Below are 23829 nucleotides of genomic sequence, written 5' to 3' on the forward strand. Positions count from 1 at the left end.
TCACACAATGACAGATTGTGCGATCTGACAATGATGTTCCTTGAGCTCGAAGTTCACCTTTAATCTGTTTAGAATTTTTTCTTTTGTTACCATTCGTATTATCTGTCGCTTTAATTTGTCCTCAATTTTCCATAGGATAACACATGAGAAATTCATTCTAAAAATCTAACAATAAACCAGGGGGCATGCATTAAATGTGGAAGAAAGGCAATTCTGGCAGCTGAATAGGAAAGGGTTCATTACAGTTAGTGCAGGAAGGTTGTGAAATGCCCAACTGAAAGAGGTAGTAATGGCAGATACTATCTCAGCATTTAACCCCTTCTTTTTGTTTTTCGCTCCACTCCTTCCCAGAGCCATAACTTTTTTATTTTTCCATCAGTATGGCCATGTGAGGGCTTATTTTTTGCAAGACAAGTTCTGCATTTGAACAACATGATTGGTTTTAGCATGTTGTCTACTAGAAAACGGGAAAAAAAATCCAAGTGTGGTGAAATTGCAAAAAAAGTTCAATCTCACACTTGTTTTTTGTTTGGCTTTTTTGCTAGGTTCACTACATGCTGAAATTGACCTGCCTTTATTATTCTCCAGGTCATTATGAGTTCATAGACACCAAACATGTCTAGGTTCTTTTTATCCTATAGGTGGTAAAAAAATTAGAAACTTTGCTTAAAAAAATAATTGCGCAATTTTCCGATATCCGTAGCGTCTCCATTTTTTGTGATCTCAGGTCTGGTGAGGGCTTATTTTTTGCATGCCACACTGATGTTTTTAATGATACTATTTTGGTGCAGATACGTTGTTTTGATCACCCGTTATTGCATCTTTTTGCAATGTTGTGGCGACAAAAAAAATGTTATTCTGGCGTTTCAAATTTTTTTCTCGCTACGCCATTTAGCGATCAGGTGAATCCTTTTTTATTGATAGATCGGGTGATTCTGAACATGTGTAGGTTTGATTTTTTATTGTTTTATTTTGAATGAGGCAAAGGGGGGTTATTTAAACTTTTATATATATTTTTTTTTTCATATTTTTTTAAACACTTTTATTATTTTTGCCATTTTGCCATGCTTCAATAGCCTCCATAGGAGGCTAGAAGCTGGCACAACTCGATCGGCTCTGCTACATAGGAGTGATGCATAGATCACTGCTATGTAGCTGAATCACTGCATTGCTATGAGCGCTGCCCACAGAGTGGCGCTCATAGCAAGCCAGCATCAACAACCTCTGGTTGTCGTGCCGACGCATCGCTGACCCCCGATCACGTGATGGGGGTCAGCGATGCGCTCATTTCCGGCCCTATGGCTGGAAGCGGTAGTTAAATGCCCCTCTCAGCATCTGACAGTGGCATTTAACTAGTTAATAGTGGCAGGCGAATTGAGATTCCACCTGCTGCTATTGCGGGCACATGTCAGCTGTTTAAAACAGCTGACTTTTCCCGGCTTTGATGCGGGCTCACCGCCGGAGCCTGCATCAAAGCTGGGGTTCTGACTGAGAATGTGTGAATGGTGGAGAAAGGTGGAATTAGATGGACCTGTGTCTTCTTTAACCTACTGTATATAACTAACAATTGAAAAAAATTAACTATAGAAAATGTTAGTGAAAGAAAAATAAATTGCAGTAAATCATGGTAATATTTATGATACAATTAGCAACTAAATCTTATCATAGTGACAAAAACTTACAGTTAACATTACCATATGAGTTGTTTATTCTCCTACATTTTTGTTAGTTTAGATGCTTTAATGCAATTACTAGAAGCTAATGTTGGATGCTGTTCTCTACGCATTACTGTGATTATATGTGTAACACAACAGATCTGAGGCAGTTGTCATGATTAATTAGCCATACTCCCATACGGATTAGTTGTGGGATTTGACTGTACTGCCTCACATCATTTTCAGTACTGTTTGTTCCGGTGAACAGCTATAAACCACATATTACATGCATAATTATGCAAATATTTAAAAAACACCATTATTACCAGTATAATAAACCTCTCTTATATTATTGAAGCTGATCTTCCATCCAAGTTATTGGAATTCAGCTAAGGGCTGTTATATGTAGAACAGATAGGTGGTCGATAGGTGGTCATTTTACTGTGAGGCACGGGAATAATGCCATAAAAGAGCAATCTAATTTTGTATAGATTCACGCATGCTGAATATTCTACTGCTACTAAAAATAAAATTTGCAATTCATGGAATGCATTATAAAATATTATCCCCATTTCAAGAGTAAAAACTTTGTTTTTGAAGAAATGTTATTTTATTTTATAATTTATCACTCCCTACAGCTACAATATATAATCAATAAATTTAACCCCTTTCTGCCAGCTGATGGAATAGTACGAAAGCTGGCAGATCCCCTGCTTTGAGGTGGGCTCTGGCAGTGAGCCCACCTCAAAGCCGCGACATGTCAGCTGTTTTGTACAGCTGACATGTGCGCGCAATGAGCGCGAGCGGAATCGCGATTTGCCCGCGCCCATTAACTAGTTAAATGCCGCTGTCAAGCGCTGACAGCGGCATTTTACTAGCGCTCCCGGCCGCGCGGCCGGAGTTCCTTGCACCGCTGACCCCCGTCACATGATCGGGGGTCATCGGTGCATTGCCATAACAACCATAGGTCTCCTTGGGACCTCTATGGTTGTTGATGGCCGATTGCTTTGAGCGCCAAACTGTGGTCGGAGTTCAAAGCAACCCTGCATTTCTGCTACATAGAGGTGATCTGTGCTTCACCTCTATGTAGCAGAGGCGATCGTGTAGTGCATGCTTCTAACCTCCTATGGTGGCTATTGAAGCATGCCAAAATTAAAAAAAAAGTGTTTAAAAATCTAAAAAAGCTAAAAAATATATAAAAGGTCAAATCAAACCCCTTTCACCCAAATTAAAATATAACAATAAGAAAACAAACCTACACATATTTGGTATCACTGCATTCAGAATCGCCCGATCTATCAATGAAAACAAAGGATTAACCTGATCGCTAAATGGCGTAGCAAGAAAAAAAATCAAAACGCCAAAATTACGTTTTTTGGTCGCCGCAACATTGCATTAAAATGCAATAACGGGCGATCAAAAGAACGTATCTGCACAAAAATGGTATAATTAAAAATGCCAGCTCAGCACACAAAAAATAAGCCTTCATCTGACCCCAGATCACGAAAATTGGAGACGCTACGAGTATTGGAAAATGGCGCAATTTGTTTTTTTTTAGCAAACTGTGGAATTTTTTTTACCACTTAGAAAAAAGAGAACCTAGACATGTTTGGTGTCTATGAACTAGTAATGACCTGGAGAATCATAATGGCAGGTGAGTTTTAGCATTTAGTGAACCTACCAAAAAAGCCAAACAAAAATAAAGTGTGAGATTGCACTTTTTTTGAAATTTCATCGCACTTGGAATTTATTTCCCGTTTTCTATTACATCGCATGGTAAAACCAATGATATCGTTCAAAAGTACATCTCGTCCCACAAAAAATAAGCCCTCACATGGCCATATTGACAGAAAAATAAAACAGTTATGGCTCTGGGAAGAAGGGGAGCGAAAAACGAAAAAAGCTCCGGGGGTGAAGGGGTTAATAAAGGGTGATTCACTCTCTACTTTACCTGTAAAAATTGTAGTAACTTCTAAAAGAGACAGTCAACTGTACTGAAATTTAGACTTTATATACACATACTCTGGTTCATGAGAAGTGAGAGTACAATGAACCTCATCGACAAGAAACAGCCTTGCGCCAACTGGTCTCACCGACTTCTCGCCCCATTGGTCGTCTACTCTACAAAGTCCACCATCGAGACCATGTATCCTGCCATTGATGAGTAAACTGGAAAGTACAAGAACATTATTCGTTAGGCATGATGGAGGAAGTCCAAGAATGTCCACCTGATTTTTTCATTCGGTTCCATTTGAAGGTTTGGGTGTACAGTAATAAACCACAAACATTACAGGTACTCCGAGAGAACACACAGCGAGAAATTCAGGCTACGACCCCATACGTCCCTGTGGAATATATTCAACAATATGGAATGGCACATGCAGGTGTGCTTGGCTGTGAATGGTGGATATTTTCAACACCTGTTTTAAAATATCAGTTTCTAATGAAACAAGGTATGTACAGTCCAAATTTCAGTATGATAGATCATCTCTTTTAGAAGTTACAGCAATTTTACCGTGTAAAGTGGAGAGTGAATCACCCAATATGATAAACAGTAATAAAAAAAACAGCAAAAAAAAAAACAAAACAAGAAGAAAATGTTTAAAAAAAATACCAAATTTGAAAATATATGACCACTTGGAAATCTAAGCCACTAATACTTTTAAATGTATAATTATATTTCTGGTAGATTTTAGTATGAATCCCTTACTATTTTTGAGATCTGTACTTGCAGTTCTTCAATGGGGACCTTCTACTTTCTCTTTTACTGGATACAAGTTTGTCCTGGTCAAGCTATGAACACATAGGTGGGAGCTTTCTAGAAGATAGCATAATCTACTATGTAAAAAGCGGATCAGGACATTAATGCCACCAGTTGGAGGGCACCTATCCAAAAAGTCAATATCAACCCTTTTACAGATTTTGCCACATCACGTAGGATACCAAACCAGAAACTCAGTTTGCAAATACATGTTTTGGGAGTGTCACACCTCATCAGTGCACATCAGAAGTGGGTAGTTGGCTGAGAGTTTTTTGACAGGCCCTTGATTAGAGTTTTGCACCGAAGAGGGGCAAACATGCATTTCTTAGATGTATAACTATGGGTATATTCTGATGCCATTGGAAGTATGGGTATTAATTATTTCCAGAGACTTTGCATATTGTACTCTTCACAGTGTTTTCCTTTGAAATATGTGCAACTGATAGGGTTTCCCTGGGTGATACTATTTATTGATAGTTCTCCCTCATATTTAATTTCCTCCTGATTAGACCTCATATACACATGTTTTGCAATATTTTAATATGTTCTAATAAATATTGTTTTTTATGGTATTTAGTGGTTCATGGTTACTTCATTTTTTGTATGCTCCTGTGTCTATAGGTTACAGGAGTACCCGACTCTGCATTTTTCTTTATATATTGGAGGAACTTGATAGTTCTTTTGTTCCTAGTCCAATAATATATGATCTGCTATATGAATACTTTGTCTATAATAATTTAAAATGTTAGATCCTAAAAAAATTACAAATCATTTGCAAACAATGTAAAATTACTATGCTCCATAATTTGAACCTCAACTTTTCTTGTGCTGCACCTGGTCACTGAAATTCATTATCTTAGACAATAATATCAACCAGTTAATGCTTAGGCAATTTCCTCCCCCTTATGACCTGGTACATTATTGTTCTTTATCGTACCTGCACTTTTAATGGATCTAAAGGGAACCTGTCACCTGAATTTGGCGGACCCTTTTTTCGGTCCGATGGGCGGTGTTTTTGGGTCTTTTATTCACCCCTTCCTTTCCCGCTGGCCGCAATATTGTCTTGAAGTTGATTCGCTTTCCTCCGTAGAACATGCGTGCGCAAGGCAATCTTGCCTTGTGCACGTGCAGTATGTTTTGCCCAACTGCGGGCAAAGCTAAAAAGCATTAGTGCGCATGCACCGGCGCACTATGTCCCGGAAGTATTTTGCTGTGTTCCGGGACATAGTGCGCCGGCGCATGTGCACTAATGCTTTTCGGCTTTGCCCGCAGTTGGACAAAGCATACTGCGCATGCGCAAGGCAAGATTGCCTTGCACACGCGTGTTCTACGGAGGAAAGCGAATCAACTTAAAGACAATATTGCGGCCAGCGTGTGGCCAGCGGGAAAGGAAGGGGCGAATAAAAGACCCGAAAACACCGCCCATTGGACCAAAAAAAGGGCCCGCCAAATTCAGGTGACAGGTTCCCTTTAAAAACATTTCTGTTAAAGATATTCAAATATTTTGTAAACTATTTTCTTTAGAATACATAGGGATAATTTTTAGGTAATTTTTATATTAGTCTTTGTAATTTTTATGATATTAAGTAAAATGTCAAACAATAGGAAATATGTATTATTTCACATTATTTTTTTATTATAACTCCCAAAAAACTGCAAAAAAAAATTAAAATTGTACTCCTTTATCTCTAGAAAATATTTTTATATACTGATTTTTTTTTGCACATTATGTCCCCCTTAATGTCTTAAAAGATCTTTTAGGGAAATTTTAACATATTATTATTATTATTTATTTATTTATATAGCGCCATTAATTCAATGGTGCTGTACATGAGAAAAGGGGTTATGTGCAGGGTATATTAATACATTCTTTTTGTTCCGATAGCTCCTGTAACTGGGCATTGTATATTAGCCCTAGTTACAGAAGAATTTCAAAATCCTGCCTGCATATCAAAGTTGACTGGGACTCCTTGGACAGTTCCCAGCAGTTCCTCCTCTTGACTATACCCAGTGATCACATGTTCACTGGGCTCAGAGGGGGAAGCACAGTAAGTACTACTGCTTCCTAACCTATATACACAAGCGATAGTTCAGCACTGTGTACATAGAGATTGAAAAGGTAAGTATGATAATAAACCATGTTCTTCTTCTCTCTGGGAAGCCTGGCTGTGTTCGAAGGTCAACTTCCCATCCCACAACTACGTGATCTAGAGCTGATTTCTTAAACTACATTTATATTTTAGTGCAGGGTAACGTATATACTGATAGGACGTTAATAGTCTATGAGTAGTCTAGAGGTAGTTAAAGAGAGCCCATACTGACAGTATAAAAAACACATAACCTTTAGTATTCTAATTCCTACCTCTGCTCTGCAAAAAATGAAGTTTAACCGACCTTGCTAATTAGGGTCATGGTGCCTCTTTGTGGTGGCCAAGAGACTCAGTGCACTGGTCCACTTGTTGGTTTTGCATGTCCCCATGTCCATCACTGGTGATTTTTTTCGACAGTAAATTCCAGGGTCAAGTGTGATATCACCTTTTGGAATTGGTGGATTTGTGTCATCAGCTGAGATGTTACCTGTCATTGTAATCCTGCTTATGATTAAAATAAAACTGATGCACAAATATCCTGAACAGACAGGACGTATGAGTGTAAAATAGACCTAGTGGCCAAAGTGAATGTTGCTAAATTACTCATTTTGTGTTTTAATAAATTGTGAAATGAAGAAAAAAACATTGCCAACATTAAAAAGAAATTCAAAACAAAACCTTGATTAATGCAATAGTTTTGAGTTTAGCCTTTTCCAAAATCACTGTGCCTTCTTGACTTTGGGTAGCAGAGTTCAAAGTTTAGTTTCCTATAATTTCATTCATCTCTTAATATATAATACTTTACCTTACAATATTGCCAAGGTCCACTTCAATTACCCAAGTGCAGCGTAGATTGTTGTCATAAGGAAAAGGGTATCCCGGTGATAAAATTCTACCAGATGACTCTCCCTTGAAACGGCCACCGCATTCAGCTGGTGCGAGACAATAATAAATATTCAATTAACATCATATGTAGTGGTTAAATGTATATTTAAAATTCTTTCCTGTAGAATACCTTATGGTGGTGAGCATTATTTGCTATTTTGTTTTATTCCTCTCTCTTTACTTCTCTCTCTGCTCTATATCACATGCAAGAAATTTTTAATTAACATATTTACTAGTGTAAAGTATATATCCTTAGTACATGTCTACTTACCAATGCAAGATGGTAGTGGGTAGTCCCATGCCCTCCTCTCCCCTGTCATGCATTTCAACAGACTGCTTCCATGAAGTGTGTACCCAGGGTTACATCCATAGATGATGGTGCTTCCAGCAAAATGTCCCTGATCACTGATTTTGTATCCAAATTGTGGCACTCCAGGGTCTTCACAATGTGACAGTTCAAAACCTGAGAAGAAGGTAAAACACATGCCCTAATTAGAAGGCTTTTATAAAATATTTGTCATATTTGTAAATTGGTTATTAATTCTTAAAGGGGATCTGTCACTAGCTTTTCGCCACCTAATCTGAGAGTAGTAAAATGTAGGGGCAGAGAGAAGATTACAGTGATCTGTCTCTTACTGGGCTACTTGGTGTAGTTTTGATAAAATCACTGGTTATCAGCAGGAGTTTATCACCAGAGGACAAGTAAACCTGCTTCCATATAGTCCTCCATGTTCATGAGCTCTGTATAATCCGACCCCCCAACCACTGAATGGCAGCTTTCTGTGCAAACTGTACATGGACCGAAAAATGACAATCAATGGTATAGGCGGGGTTATACAGAGCTCAGCATTCAGAGAATTGGTAGATCTGCAGCAGATAAAACAGTGATTTTATGTAAATGCCAGCAAACAGCTCATTAAGTGACACATTTCATCAGGGTTCCCCAACCTGTGGCTTGGGAGACACATGAGACTCATGGGCTCAGGATGTGTGGCTTGCGGCTGTCTGCCAGGTTGGTGCATTAGCACTAGGTCTACCAAACAGCTCTGAAGAGCAAGTCTTAAGATGGTGACATTTATGAGTAGCCTTGCACAGAAGAGCATATTCTGGCCTTGGTATAGGATGATACTGCCATTCAGAGAGGTGATTGAAACTGGATGTAATATTGTATGGAGAGGACTTGATTTAAGAATACTGAAGAGGGTAAGGTGGGAACTCCTATATATAGGTATACAGATTGGTGTGGTTTCTATGGGGAAACAGTGGTTGTCATTATACTAGTAATGGGGCTCTGGGTGTTACTACAGTAGGAAAAATTGGTGGAAGTAGGAGATCCATGTTACTACTCAGGGGACTCTGGATGTGGTTCGTGATCCTCTATCTGAGCTGAAGAGTGGCTCTCAAGGAAAGAAAGGTTGGGGCCATCTGCTCTACATCATGATGTTCTCAGATGGAGGAGCAAAAATTGGTCACAGATTTCCTTTAAATGGAAAGAACAATTATAATCATGTATAATTGACATCTGGACAGTAATTCCACATTTCTGGGCTTATTTCTACCCATGAGTAGAGATGGGTGGACACCTGGATGTTAGGGTCCGGCGGGTTCGGCCGAACAGTTACAAAAAGTTCAGATTTGCACATGACAGCAGGACAAACACTCAGTGTTTGTGCAGCCAAACCCGAACAGTAACACGGACTTTCTGGTGAAGTCCATGTTCAGTGTCCATGCCCGATCAGTAGGTGTTCGGTGCCGACGGTGAACTTTACTATTTGGGTTTGCTCATCTCTACCCATGTGTCTGAGCTGTGTACTGAAGAGAGATAAAAGATCAAGTATGCTCTACTAGCATGCAGCACCTTTGTAGGAGAATCATTGAGAAAGCTCTTTACTTTCAGCAACTTATAGGCAGAAAACAAATGGCACTATTTTTGACAAGATGTCTATTAGTTCTGCTGAGCTGATGGACCATGAAAGACAACAACTCAAATGCATGCATCTATCTATTCTGGTCAAGTGGATGTATTGGTTCAAAGCTGTATCTGAAGACTTTCTTCCTTACTGCAGCTTTCAGTTGTACTTCATTGTAGAATGTTTACATGATTATGTAGATAAAATACAAAATAATTTCTATCTCGGCGATTTAGAGGGTGTCACTGCTTAATCCCTTCGCGCCATCCGCCGTACTAGTACGGCGCTGCCGGCACTGCATTTGTGCCAGCCGCAGTACTAGTACGTCGGACCGATCACCGCGGTGTATATGACAGCTGACACCCCGCAGCAATGCCCACGATCGGCGCTATTGCCAATCGCGGGCATTTAACCCCTCTGATGCCGCTGTCAATAGTGACAGCGGCATAGAGGTTGATCGCGCAGGGACGGGGGCTCCCTGAGCTCTCCCACCGGAGCAACGCGATGAGATTGCGCTGCTCCGGTGACCTGGAAGGAGTCCCCGGATCCAAGATGGCCGCGGGACTCCTTCCGGGTCATTTACTGACCTGGCTTGCCGGCGCCTGCTGAGAGTTCCTAATAGCAGGTGCCGGCAAGCCTCTGTGACGTGCCTGTCAGATCGTCGATCTGACAGAGTGCTATGCACACTGTCAGATCAACGATCTGATCTAAAACAGTGATGTCCCACCCTGGGACAATGGAAAAAAGTTTTAAAAAAAAAATACATTGTATAAAAAATATAATAAAAAAATCCCCAAATAAAGAAAAAAAAAACATTTCCCAGTAATTCCATTTATTTTTGTAAATAAAAAAAAAACAATAAAAGTACACATATTTGGTATCGCCGTGTCCATAATGACCCGCTCTATAAAACTATCCCACTAGTTAACCCCTTCAGTGAACACCGCAAAAAAAAAAAAAAAACAAGGCAAAAACCAACACTTTATTATTATACAGGCGAACAAAAAGTGGAATAACACGCGATCAAAAAGACGGATATAAAGAACCATGGTACCGCTGAGAACGTCATCTTGTCCCGCAAAAAAAAAGCTGCCACGCAGCATCATCAACAGAAAAATAAAAAAGTTATAGCTCTCAGAATAAAGCGATGCAAAAACAATTATTTTTTTATATAAAATAGTTTTTATTGTGTAAAAGCGCCAAAACATAAAAAAATTACATAAATGAGGTATCGCTGTAATCGTACTGACCTGAAGAATAAAGCTGCTTTATCAATTTTACCAAACGTGGAACGGTATAAACGCCCCCCCTAAAAGAATTTCAGGAATTGCTGGTTTTTGTTCATTCCGCCTTCCAAAAATTGGAATAAAAAGCGATCAAAAAATGTAATGTGCCCGAAAATGGTACCAATAAAAATTTCAACTCGTCCCGCAAAAAAACAAGATCTCACATGACTCTGTGGGCCAAAATATGGATAAATTATAGCTCTCAAAATGTGGTGATGCAAAAACTATTTTTTGTAATAAAAAGCGTCTTTTAGTGTGTGATGGCTGTCAACCATAAAAATCCACCAAAAAAAGCTATAAAAGTAAATCAAACCCCCCTTCATCACCCCCTTAGTTAGGGAAAAATAATAACATTTTAAAAAAATGTATGTATTTCCATTTTCCCATTAGGGTTAGGGTTAGGGCTACGGTTAGGGCTAGAGTTAGGGCTAAGGTTAGGGTTAGGGTTAGGGTTGGGGTTAGGGCTAGGGTTAGGGTTAAGGTTGGGGTTAGGATTTCAGTTAGAATTGGGGGTTTCCACTGTTTAGGCACATCAGGGGCTCTCCAAACGCGACATGGCGTCCGATCTCAATTCCAGCCAATTCTGCTTTGAAAAACTAAAACAGTGCTCCTTCCCTTCCGAGTTCTCCTGTGTGCCCAAACAGTGGTCCCCCCCCAACATATGGGGTATCAACGTTCTCAGGACAAGTTGGACAACAACTTTTGGGGTCCAATTTGTCCTGTTACCCTTGGGAAAATAAAAACATGGGGGCTAAAATATCATTTTCGTGGAAAAAAAAGGATTTTTTATTTTCACGGCTCTGCGTTATAAACTGTAGTGAAACACTTGTTGGTTCAAAGTCCTCACAACACATCTAGATAAGTTCCTCGGGGGGTCTAGTTTCCAATATGGGGTCACTTGTGGGGGGTTTCTACTGTTTAGGTACATCAGGGGCTCTGCAAATGCAACATGATGCCTGCAGACCAATCCATCTAAGTCTGCATTTCAAACGGCGCTCCTTCCCTTCCGAGCTCTGCCGTGCACCCAAACAGTGGTTCCCCCCATATATTGGGTATCAGCGTACTCAGGACAAATTGTACAATAAGTTTTGTGGTCCAATTTCTCCTGTTACCCTTGGGGAAAAAAAAATTGCGGGCTAAAACATCATTTTGTGGAAAGAAAAAATGATTTTTTAATTTTCACGGCGCTACATTCTAAACTTTAGTGAAACAATTGGGGGTTAAAAGTGCTCACCACACATCTAGATAAGTTCCTTAGGGGGTCTTCTTTCCAAAATGGGGTCACCTGTGGGGGGTTTCTACTGTTTAGGCACGTCAGGGGCTCTCCAAACGCGACATGGGTTCCGATCTCAATTCCTGCCAATTTTGCATTGAAAAGTCAAATGGCGCTCCTTCCCTTCCGAGCTCTGCCATGTGCCCAAACATTGGTTTACCCCAACATGTGGGGTATCTGCGTACTCAGGACAAATTGCACAACGACTTTTGTGGTCCAATTTCTCCTGTTACCCTTGGTAAGATAAAACAAATTGGATCTGAAGTAAAAATTTTGTAAAAAAAACGTTAAATGTTCAATTTTTTTAAACATTCCAAAAATTCCTGTGAAGCACCTGAAGGGTTAATAAACTTTTTGAATGTGGTTTTGAGTACCTTGAGGGGTGCAGTTTTTAGAATGGTGTCACTTTTGGGCATTTTCTGTCATATAGACCCCTCAAAGTCACTTCAAGTGTGAGGTGGTCCCTAAAAAAAATGGTTTTGCAAATTTTGTTGCAAAAATGAGAAATCGCTGGTCAACTTTTAACCCTTATAACTCCCTAACAAAAAAAAAATATGTTTCCAAAATTGTGCTGATGTAAAGCAGACATGTGGTAAATGTTGTTTATTAACTATATTATGTGATATAACTCTCTAATTTAAGGGCATAAAAACGACAAATTTGAAAATTGCTAAATTTTCATAATTTTCGACAAATTTCTGTTTTTTTCACAAATAAGTGCAAGTCATATCGAAGAAGTTTTACCACTATCATAAAAAACAATATGTCACGAGAAAACAATGTCAGAATCACCAGGATCTGTTGAAGCGTTTCAGAGTTATGACCTCATAAAGTGACAGTGGTCAGAATTGTAAAAATTGGCCCTGTCACTTAGGTGAAAACAGGCTTCGGGGTGAAGGGGTTAACCAGAGGTTTGTTGTTCTTTCTGCCAACTCAGCGCACTGTACTGCAATATAATGACAGCAAGACTTGTAGGCACAGTTCATCGCTCCATTCACACTACCTTTTCTTCATACCATGCCACTAAACACAATGGTATCTCATTTAGTTTTTATTCTATCCCACTGCACCTGTCAATATTCTTTTAAGCTCTTATCCCTTGAAACAAGAAGCCCCATGCCTCTAAAGTGTATACTGCCCCCAATATGTTATGAAAATCTGATCTCCAGTATCTCCCTAGAATTAGTCTATTCAGTGAGAAAGTGTATCTTTCACTCTAATAATAGCAATACAAGCCCCAATTGAACATCATCAATGGTAAAAATCAGAGGTTATCTACTTTTTTTTTTGCGTGGCGAAAAAATAATAGACATTTTCTGGAGTTTCAAAGAAAAGAAAGAAAAATTATGTTTTTGCAGGAAAGATAAAATGGTTACCCCACTACATAAACAATCCTAAAATATCAGCTACGCTTGGTGTATGTGGCAGTATAATATATAGTAGAATGTCAAATTGACCACTGTGTAATTTTCAAATCCCCAGGTCATATTGCTAAATGCTCAGACCTTGATGAAGTTTAGCTCTAAGTACAGACACCTGCATCGGATGCACTACTGCTGAGCAGATTTCCTTGTGTAAGTCTTCTACACAAAGAGTACTTTGTGGATGAAGCCCTCAAGCTACATTCTCTTGAATGTCTACAGTGCTTGGAAAAAAACTTTTATACTTGTGAGGCAAAGAAAAAAAAGCTTTGCATATAAAATCTGCGTCATGGTTTCCCTTCTTAAAAGTGCACACAATGGGGTAGATAATCACAAACTGTCTACTGTAATATCAAAACTGGCTTAGCTGCCGGTAAGGGTAATGTAAGGGTGACATGACAAAATACTAATTGTAATGAAATATCCACAATAAAACACTTGAATGTCAAGATTTTGTGGTTTTGTTGAACTTGTAAAGATTTTTTTGCCGACATTGTATATGGTATGAAATAAGTTTGGCACTACTCCAAGAAACAGGATAAACATATTAGGATTGAAGCGGTATTCACACGTGTGGAGCATATTAAAGTTCATGTATCACATCAGAAAGGAGACTGGCACTTCCCACAAAGTACAATAGAACAGCTGTTTATTTTCTTTGCATAGTCGAGAGGTATACCAAAAGAAAAATATTCAGCACTTCAGATACCTTTAAAAAAAGTACTATGTGCATGTAACAAGAGTAGGAATTTGACCAGCTGAATATTATTCTTTTTGTATACCTCTCAAAGAAGCAAAGAAAATAAAATGCTATTTTATCATCCTCCGTGCTGAGTATCAATCTACTTTTTGATATGTTACATTTTCCTGAATCCTTTTGATTGGTGTAAGAAGATAGAAACATGATAAGATTTATGTAAAAAAGCTGCTTAGATTTTGACCAGTGCGTTACAGCTAGTGATGAGCGAGCATGCTCGGGTGTTCTCTGAGTATTTTGGTCGTGCTCATAGATTATGTTTCAGTCACCGCAGCTGCATGATTTGCAGCTGCTAGACAGCCTGAATACGTGTGGGGATTTGCTAACAAACAATCCCTGCATGTATTCAGGCTGTCTAGCAGCCACAAATCATGCAGCTGCGGTGACTCAAACAATCTCCGAGCATGCCAAAATACTCGGAGAACACCCGGGCATGCTCGGAAAACCCGAGTACCGAGTACACTCGCTCATCACTAATAGCTTTGCAATAAAAATGTGAATTACTGCAAATTATATATTCTTCTTTAGCTTGAAAGACTTCTAAAAGTTTGCAATGATTAGTTTTGTTCTACTAAAAAGATCTAGTCTAATTACTGATCACAATGAAGAATACTCACTGGTATAAACCAACTGGAAACCTTCGTCATTCACTTCCGAGTCTGAGTTAAATTCCAGCCAGATATGGTTTGATGTGCTACTCAATGTCAGGCCCCTCAAAGAAGTAGCAGTAAAGGCCCCCATTAAATGTGCTGTGTTGTCCTTCCCATCGTATATCTGTAACACAAGGAGGCACATTGTATACAATAATCATGCACATGTATTGATTAGATTATGATAGCACTTGACAAGACATAGGTGAATGTAGTAATAATTTTAAATTAATTTAAATAATTAGCAAATATATTTATTTCATAGTCTGCAGCTTTACATATAGTAACTCAAAAAAAGTCCAAGGTTAAAAGAAAGGGCAGAAACTGTCTCTATTCCCTCTATTCCACTACCTATGGGTATCTATCTGTATGTCAATGTCAGTTCCATTCAAACTTGAATCATTACTAGAGATTTATGTAAAATCAGAATTTTCTCCAAAAACAAGAGACGCCCATCCAAACACTTAGTTACATTTTGTGCAGAGCTCTCTGTGTAACCCATTTCCCTTTTTGTGAGAAATGCATAAACTTAAGATACAACATGGACTGAAAGCACACTATCCACTATCCATGCAGATGGCAATGCCCCATGAATGGACCCAGGAGTCAGTAAACAACTGGGACATAAAGGCTATGTAAAGCTATGTATTTTGCATATGTTATTTGTCACCTATAGTTACTCAGATTACACTACATTTCAGTCTGCACTCTTAATTACGTTTTTCATTCTTAGATCCCTCATTAGAAGTTTGCAGCCTGATCCAGTTGCCAGATTCTTCTCTTGTGGGAGTGTCTCTTCTGGTAATATAGGCTGGATGTCCAAGGGCGAAGGTGATGCTGTCTTTAATAGCTCATATATTAGCACAATTTCTATCCTTCATTTATTTCCTCATCATGTGATTTCCTCTTTTCTACAGCCTGTAGTTAAAAGCCTACATGAGTTTGTACATTCTTTCTCCCTTTTCCAGATAGTGGAAATCTGTATACATCTCCTTCTATCCCCTCACTGCTATGTCTAACTCTATTTCTACATAGAGCAGAGAAAAGAGAAGAATTATCTGTGTAGAAGGGTAAAATGAGCAATTGTAAGTACACGGTGCGATATAATATGATGACTGTAATATGTTAAGAGGATAAAAACGTTTATGGGAGGAGTGCTTTCTTTAAGAATCATTCAACTTAAACATTGGAGACACCTTTAGAATATAACATAAGATCTCTTTTTTGTACATTTGTAGTTCAATTTGTAAATAAAGTCTTAGCACTTTGAATAAATTCCAATGATCATTTTGCCTTAGGGCATGACAGCCGAACAATGGAAAGCCATGCAAGATAAATTACTTTTGAAATGAACTTGGAATGGGGCCAAAGTTGAAGACAACTGTTCTTGAGAAACTAGTGAAGCAGCACATGGTTTTGTGAATGCATTTTTACTAAACCATAACGAGAATTATTCAGTGGAGAATAAGGGTTTCTTATCCATCATCTGGGAAAATTAATTACACGATATATGTCCAAAATGACATCTAATATCTGTTAAGCTGCACTAAAATATTCCCTGAAGGTTCGAAGATTTGTAGGATAAAATGTACGTGATTCCATTGGGAAAATCTCTTCTTAAAGAACTACTTGATAAAAATATTACAGATCTTTCTTTACAAGGAAAATATTTCACACTGTAATAGTTTGTAAGATGAAAATTGCAACTAATTCTATTATTCAGAATACTGAGCTTTATGCCCTTCGAAATTTGAAGGCCACAGTTGGAGAAGCAGTGTCCATCCTAGAATCATAGAATCATAGATCATTAGAGTTGGGAGAATCCTCCAGGGTCATTGTGTCCAACCCCCTGCTCAATGCAGGATTCACTAAACCATCTCTGTCCAGACTTCTGAAGACTCCTATTGAAGAATACACCACCTCTTGTGGCAGCCTGTTCACGGTGGTCTAGTTGACAGGGCAGGGTAAGAGTCCTGATATGGGTGAGAAGAGTATGCTGGATTGCGCCTGCTGGCTTCTCTCTGCCCAACTTAAATTGATTAACAGGTCTTTTCCTATTTGTCTATAGGAAGACCTTTCAATCTAGCTAACCTAGGTATAGAGAATCCTGAGAAGAGTTGGCCAGCATTCTTTTCTCCGAGTATCCAGCTATTTTTTTTTTAAACGTCAGTATATCTGAAATACACAGGATTTAAGAGTATATCATAATTTTTTGGAATGAAGGAATTTATACTCATGTATTTTCAGTGCTGATTTTTTTTGGGGTCTCCTAACACGTCTTCTCATACACACAACAGTTATTAGGGCTCCGTACAAGGTATTAGGTGGCCTTGCGAATATAAGTACACTGGTCCCCATGGAGGTTGTTTCACATAGGTTTAAGGTTTTTCTTACCTATTGAAAATGTTTAGTTTGCCTGTCACTTACCCCACACCAAGCACCTGTCCCTACCACCCAGGCTTTATTACCCAGTTATCCCCACTCCTTTGTACGCAATATGGCTGCCCAAGAACTATTCTTTGAAGGTGAGAATACCTTCATAATTAAGGTGCCACATATATTTATTTTTCATTTATTTAAACTATATGAACATCATCTTACTCAAACAATTTTTCAACCTTACGGGGTTAAAATATTTTTAGAGCCCTCATATTTAATAATCAGAAAAATAACCTACTTTTAGTACATCTCCTTGTGCTAAATTAAATGTCCTGGCTGAAATATTGATTCCTTTTCCTGCTTGAACTTGAATGCTGTAAATACATTCATGATTATTTTCATAGTTCAGTGGGTAATTCGGAGACAGCAGAATTCCTTCATTATTTGTTGCAGATGCGCCGCATTCAGCTGCAGATAAAGCACAAAGTGAGAGAAGGCACGTTAATAGGCAGCACTGTGCTTCATAACTGCTTTTCCCAATGAAACTGTAAAACATAACTAAGCACATTAACATAATTACCAACCTGATCCATCTAAACTGGAGGTTTTAACATTCTCAGCTGAAGCACAATTGTTTCACTCAAGGGGATGGAGAATTCCCTGAAGTGGTATAACAGGTAAGGCTTGGATGCTATTTGGCTATATAATAAGAGTTATTGTTTTAGATTAATATGGAGTAATATTAAGGCTAAGGTTGATCGTCATGTTATTGATTCAGTTTAAATATATTATAAATGGTCCTGAATGGAGTAATACAGAGTCATAGCTATGTTTTCTTTGGAGTATTTATTTTACAGGTAAACATACCATACTTTACAGGAGACCAAGAGATAAGGGGGCCACTCGCACCACCAAAGTAGGTGAAATTTTACATTACGATGAGCTATAGGACGGCAAAGATCCCATTTATTCTTCTTGCTAATAGGGCCATCTTCTACCTCTGTCTGCTTCCCTACAGTCTAGCCATTTTTTGGGGGATCAAAACCAGTAGAAGATTAGATTCAAAGACACCTCCAAATGGGGTTGACTGGTGTTTTGGGCGTCACTATTGTATTAAAGGGTGATGGATATGCAAAGACGTTTGTGGATCTTTGTTTGGATCGTACATATATTTTAAAAAGGGAATCTTAAATTTAAGCAAATTACAAAATAGCTGAAGATAGTGGATAAATGTATGCACATAACACGCAAATATTCCTCTAATCCTTGATCAACTTCACTGCCTGGTTAATCCATTTGTCCTCTTGTTCTTCTAAGACCATTTTTTTTGCTTCTCTATTTACTGACTTTGCATTGTTCAGGAATTATGTTTCAAAATGCTGACAATGACATACACGGCAGTCTGCGTTCTGTTCTTTTCATTCATCTCATTACCCAATACCCCTTGTAATCTCTGGGCCAGACCCTGTTCCTGCCACCCATTAATGCCTTAGTTTTTTACAACCTTTGTACAATTAATCTAAAGCTTATAGCCTGTCCTTACTGTAGATCTTCCTAATCTTGTGTTACAGTGTTATGTTCCGGTGACCTTGGAGCTGCATGAAACTTTCTCTGGAGTCGGTGGAACCTGTACTGACCACAAATCCTGAACTAACACCACAACTAGAAGTAGCCGTGGGGTGTGCCTAACAAACCCTAGACACCTCGACACAGCTGGAGGACTAAATACCCCTATAGATGGAAATAGGAATACTACCATGCCTCAGAGCAGACCCCCAAAGGATAGGCAGCACCCCACGAATATTGACTGTGAGTAGGAGAAGAAAAGACACATGCAGGTAGAAAACAGGATTTAGCAAAAGAGGCCACTCTAGCTAAATAGGAAAGGATAGGACAGATTACTAGGCGGTCAGTAATAAAACCCTTCCAAAAATATCCACCGCAGATAATACAAAAAATTCCACAATCTAACTAAAGACGTGGAATGAATATCTGCAACCCCAGAGAATCCAACAAGACTGAGAAAATACTGACACAATCTAAGCTGGACAAGAAAACACAAAGAATAGCACTGAATTATGAAGCACACAGCATGTGTGCCACAGAAAAAAAACCAGACACTTATCTTTGCTGATTTGGCAGAAAGGCAGGAGGAACCAAGCAGAGGTCCAACACCTCCCAACAACAATTGACAACTGGCAAGGACTAATGAATCCTGCACACCTAAATACCCCAGTCAGAACTGCAATCAGCAGACACACCTGACCAGGACTGCAACCCAGGGACAACTGCATTACCACCTACAACCACCGGAGGGAACCCAAAAGCAGAATTCACAACAGTACCCTCCCCTTGAGGAGGGGTCACCGAACCCTCACCAGAGCCCCCAGGCCGATCAGGACGAGCCAGATGAAAGGCACGGACCAAATCAGCAGCATGGACATCAGAAGCAAAAACCCAAGAATTATCCTCCTGGCCATAACCCTTCCATTTGACAAGGTACTGAAGCCTCCGCCTCGGAAAGCGAGAATCCAAAATCTTCTCAACCACATACTCCAACTCCCCGTCATCCAAAACAGGGGGCGGAGGATCAACAGAGGGAGCAACGGGCACCACATATTTCCGCAATAAAGATCTATGGAAGACATTATGGATAGCAAAAGAGGCCGGAAGCGCCAATCGAAAAGACACCGGATTAATAATCCCAGAAATCCTATAAGGACCAATAAACTGAGGCTTAAACTTAGGGGAAGAGACCTTCATAGGAACATGACGGGAAGACAACCAAACCAAATCCCCAACCCGAAGCCGGGAACCAACACACCGACGACGGTTAGCAAAACGTTGAGCCTCCTCCTGAGACAACACCAAATTGTCCACCACATGAGCCCAAATCTGCTGCAACCTGTCAACCACATAATCCACACCAGGACAGTCAGAAGGCTCAACCTGCCCAGAAGAAAAACGAGGATGAAAACCAAAATTACACAAAAAAGGCGAAACCAAAGTAGCCGAACTAGCCCGATTATTAAGGGCAAACACGGCCAATGGCAAAAAGGCCACCCAATCATCCTGATCAGCAGACACAAAGCATCTCAAATAAGTCTCCAAAGTCTGATTAGTTCGCCTGGTCTGGCCATTTGTCTGAGGATGAAATGCAGAAGAAAAAGACAAATCAATGCCCAGCCTAGCACAAAAGGCCGCCAAAACCTAGAAACAAACTGGGAACCTCTGTCGGACACAATATTCTCCGGAATACCATGCAAACGAACCACATGCTGAAAAAACAATGGAACCAACTCCGAAGCGGAAGGCAATTTAGGCAAAGGCACCAAATGAACCATCTTAGAAAACCGGTCACAAACAATCCAGATAACTGACATCCTCTGGGAAACCGGGAGATCAGAAATAAAATCCATAGAAATATGCGTCCCGGGCCTCTCAGGGACCGGCAATGGCAAAAGTAACCCACTAGCACAGGAACAACAAGGCTTGGCCCGCGCACAAGTCCCACAGGACTGCACAAAAGAACGCACATCATGTTACAACGAAGGCCACCAAAAGGACCTACCAACCAAATCTCTGGTACCAAAAATACCAGGATGACCAGCCAACACAGAACAGTGAACCTCAGAAATCACTTTACTAGTCCATCTGTCAGGAGCAAACAATTTCCCCACAGGACAGCGGTCAGGTCTATCAGCCTGAAATTCCTGAAGAACCCGCCGTAAATCAGGGGAAATGGCAGAAAGGACCACCCCTTCTTTCAGAATGCCGACCGGTTCAAGGACCTCAGGAGAATCAGGCAAAAAACTCCTAGAAAGGGCATCAGCCTTAATATTCTTAGAACCTGGAAGATACGAAACCACAAAATCAAAACGGGAAAAAAACAAGGATTATCCAGCCTGTCTAGGACTCAGCCGTTTGGCAGACTCGAAGTAAATCAAATTCTTATGATCGGTCAGGACCACAATACGGTGCTTAGCTCCCTCAAGCCAATGTCGCCACTCCTCAAACGCGCACTTCATAGCCAACAACTCCCGATTGCCAACATCATAAATGCATTCAGCAGGCGAAAACTTGCGGGAGAAGAAGGCACACGGTTTCATCAAAGAACCAACAGAATCCCTCTGAGACAAAACGGCCCCTGCCCCAATCTCAGAAGCGTCAATCTCAACCTGAAACGGAAGAGAAACATCCGGTTGGCGCAACACTGGAGCAGAAGTAAATCGGCGTTTAAGCTCCTGAAAGGCAGAGACAGCCGCAGAGGACCAATTCGCCACATCAGCGCCTTTCTTCATCAAATCAGTCAAGGGTTTAACCACGCTGGAGAAGTTAGCAATGAAACAGCGATAAAAATTTGCAAAACCCCAACATTTCTGAAGGCTCTTCATGGATGTGGGTTGAATCCAATCATGAATGGCCTGAACCTTAACTGGATCCACCTCCATAGATGAGTGAGAAAAAATAAAGCCCAAAAAAGAAACCTTCTGCACCCCAAAGAGACACTTAGACCCCTTCACAAACAAAGCATTGTCACGAAGGATCTGAAATACCATCCTGACCTGTTCCACATGAGACTCCCAATCATCAGAAAAAATCAAAATATCGTCCAAATATACAATCAAGAATTTATCAATATAAGTACGGAAGATATCATGCATGAAGGATTGAAAAACAGATGGAGCATTAGTGAGCCCGAATGGCATCACAAGGTATTCAAAATGGCCTTCGGGCGTATTAAACGCAGTTTTCCATTCATCACCCTGCTTAATACGAACAAGATTATATGCCCCCCGAAGGTCAATCTTCATAAACCAACTAGCCACCTTAATCCTAGCAAACAAATCGGAAAGCAAAGGTAAAGGGTATTGAAACTTGACCGTGATCTTATTCAAGAGGCGATAATCAATACGAGGTCTCAAGGAGCCATCCTTCTTAGCAACAAAAAAAAACCTGCTCCCAACGGTGAAGAAGATGGCCGAATATGCCCTTTCTCCAAAGACTCCTTAACATAGCTCCGCATGGCGGTATGTTCAGGCACAGACAGGTTGAAAAGTCGGCCCTTAGGAAACTTACTGCCTGGAATCAAGTCAATCGCACAATCACAGTCCCTGTGCGGTGGAAGGGAACTGGACTTGGGCTCATCGAATACATCCTGAAAATTAGACAAAAACTCTGGAATTTCAGAAGAGGAAGAAGAGGAGATTGACATCAAAGGAACATCATTATGAACCCCCTGACAACCCCAACTAGACACAGACATAGATTTCCAATCCAACACAGGATTATGTACCTGCAACCAAGGAAAACCCAGCACGATAACATCATGCAAATTATGCAACACCAGAAATCGACAATCTTCCTGATGGGCTGGTGCCATGTGCATGGTCACCTGTGTCCAAAACTGGGGCTTATTTTTAGCCAAAGGTGTAGCATCAATCCCCCTTAAAGGAATAGGGTTCTGCAAAGGCTGCAAGGGAAAACCACAACGCCTGGCAAACTCAAAATCCATTAAGTTCAAGGCGGCGCCTGAATCCACAAACGCCATGACAGAAAATGATGACAATGAGCAAATCAAGGACACCGATAACAGAAATTTAGGTTGTACTGTACTGATAGTAAATGAATTAGCGATCCTTTTTGTCCGCTTAGGGCAGACTGAAATGACATGAGAAGCGTCGCCACAATAATAACACAATCTATTCTGACGTCCAAATCCTTGTCGTTCCGTTCTAGACAAAATCCTATCACACTGCATTGGCTCAGGACTTTGCTCTAAGGACGACGCCACAGCGCACACAGCTCGACGCTCCCGCAAGCGCCGATCAATCTGAATAGCCAGAGACATAGAATCACTCAGACTGGAAGGCGTCGGAAACCCCACAATAACATCTTTAATTGATTCAGAAAGACCCTTTCTGAAAATTGCCGCCAAAGCATCATCATTCCATTTAGTCAACACAGACCATTTTCTAAATTTCTGACAATACAATTCTGCCGCCTCTTGACCCTGAGACAGGGCCAACAAGGTTTTCTCCGCTTGATCCACAGAATTTGGTTCATCATATAATAATCCTAAAGCCTGAAAAAAGGAGTCTACATTAAGCAAGGCCGGATTCCCAGATTCCAGGGAAAATGCCCAATCCTGTGGATCGCCACGCAGCAGGGAGATGACAATTTTAACCTGCTGAATGGAATCACCAGAGGATCGCGGTCTCAGAGCAAAAAACAGTTTACAATTGTTTTTAAAACTCAAAAATTTGGACCTATCACCAAAAAACAAATCAGGAGTAGGAATCTTCGGCTCTAAAGCAGGAGTCTGAACAATATAATCAGAAATACCCTGTACCCTAGCAGCAAGCTGGTCTACACGAGAAGCTAATTCCTGAACATCCATGCTGGCACAAGACTCCTCAGCCACCCATAGATAAAGAGGGAACAAAAGACAAAGCAGACTACAGAAAAAAAAATGGCTCAACACTAGTGTTGAGCGATACCGTCCGATACTTGAAAGTATCGGTATTGGAAAGTATCAGCCGATACCGGCAAAGTATCGGATCTAATCCGATACCGATACCCGATACCAATACAAGTCAATGGGACACCAAGTATCGGACCGTATCCTGTATGGTTCGCAGGGTCTGAAGGAGAGGAAACTCTCCTTCAGGCTCTGGGATCCATATCAATGTGTAAAAGAAAGAATTAAAATAAAAAATAGGGATATACTCACCCTCTGACGCGCCCTGGACTTTACCGCCG

The 23829-nt window shown here is 40.1% G+C and overlaps 1 protein-coding gene across 7 annotated transcripts in view; it reads right to left on the reverse strand.

The window, feature by feature from the left end:
• CSMD3 (CUB and Sushi multiple domains 3) overlaps window positions 1-23829 on the reverse strand; it is a 1888113-nt gene that overhangs the window by 680560 nt on the left and 1183724 nt on the right. For all 7 annotated transcript variants that reach the window (XM_077271102.1, XM_077271099.1, XM_077271098.1 and 4 more), the window contains 4 exons: window positions 17366-17535; window positions 14656-14812; window positions 7663-7854; window positions 7312-7438 (listed from right to left, as the gene is read on the reverse strand). In XM_077271102.1, coding sequence (XP_077127217.1) covers window positions 7312-7438; window positions 7663-7854; window positions 14656-14812; window positions 17366-17535 — 646 coding nt within the window. The remainder of the gene's footprint in view (window positions 1-7311; window positions 7439-7662; window positions 7855-14655; window positions 14813-17365; window positions 17536-23829) is intronic.

This window comes from Ranitomeya variabilis, chromosome 6 (genome assembly GCF_051348905.1).
Source record: "Ranitomeya variabilis isolate aRanVar5 chromosome 6, aRanVar5.hap1, whole genome shotgun sequence".
Lineage (NCBI taxonomy): Eukaryota > Metazoa > Chordata > Amphibia > Anura > Dendrobatidae > Ranitomeya > Ranitomeya variabilis.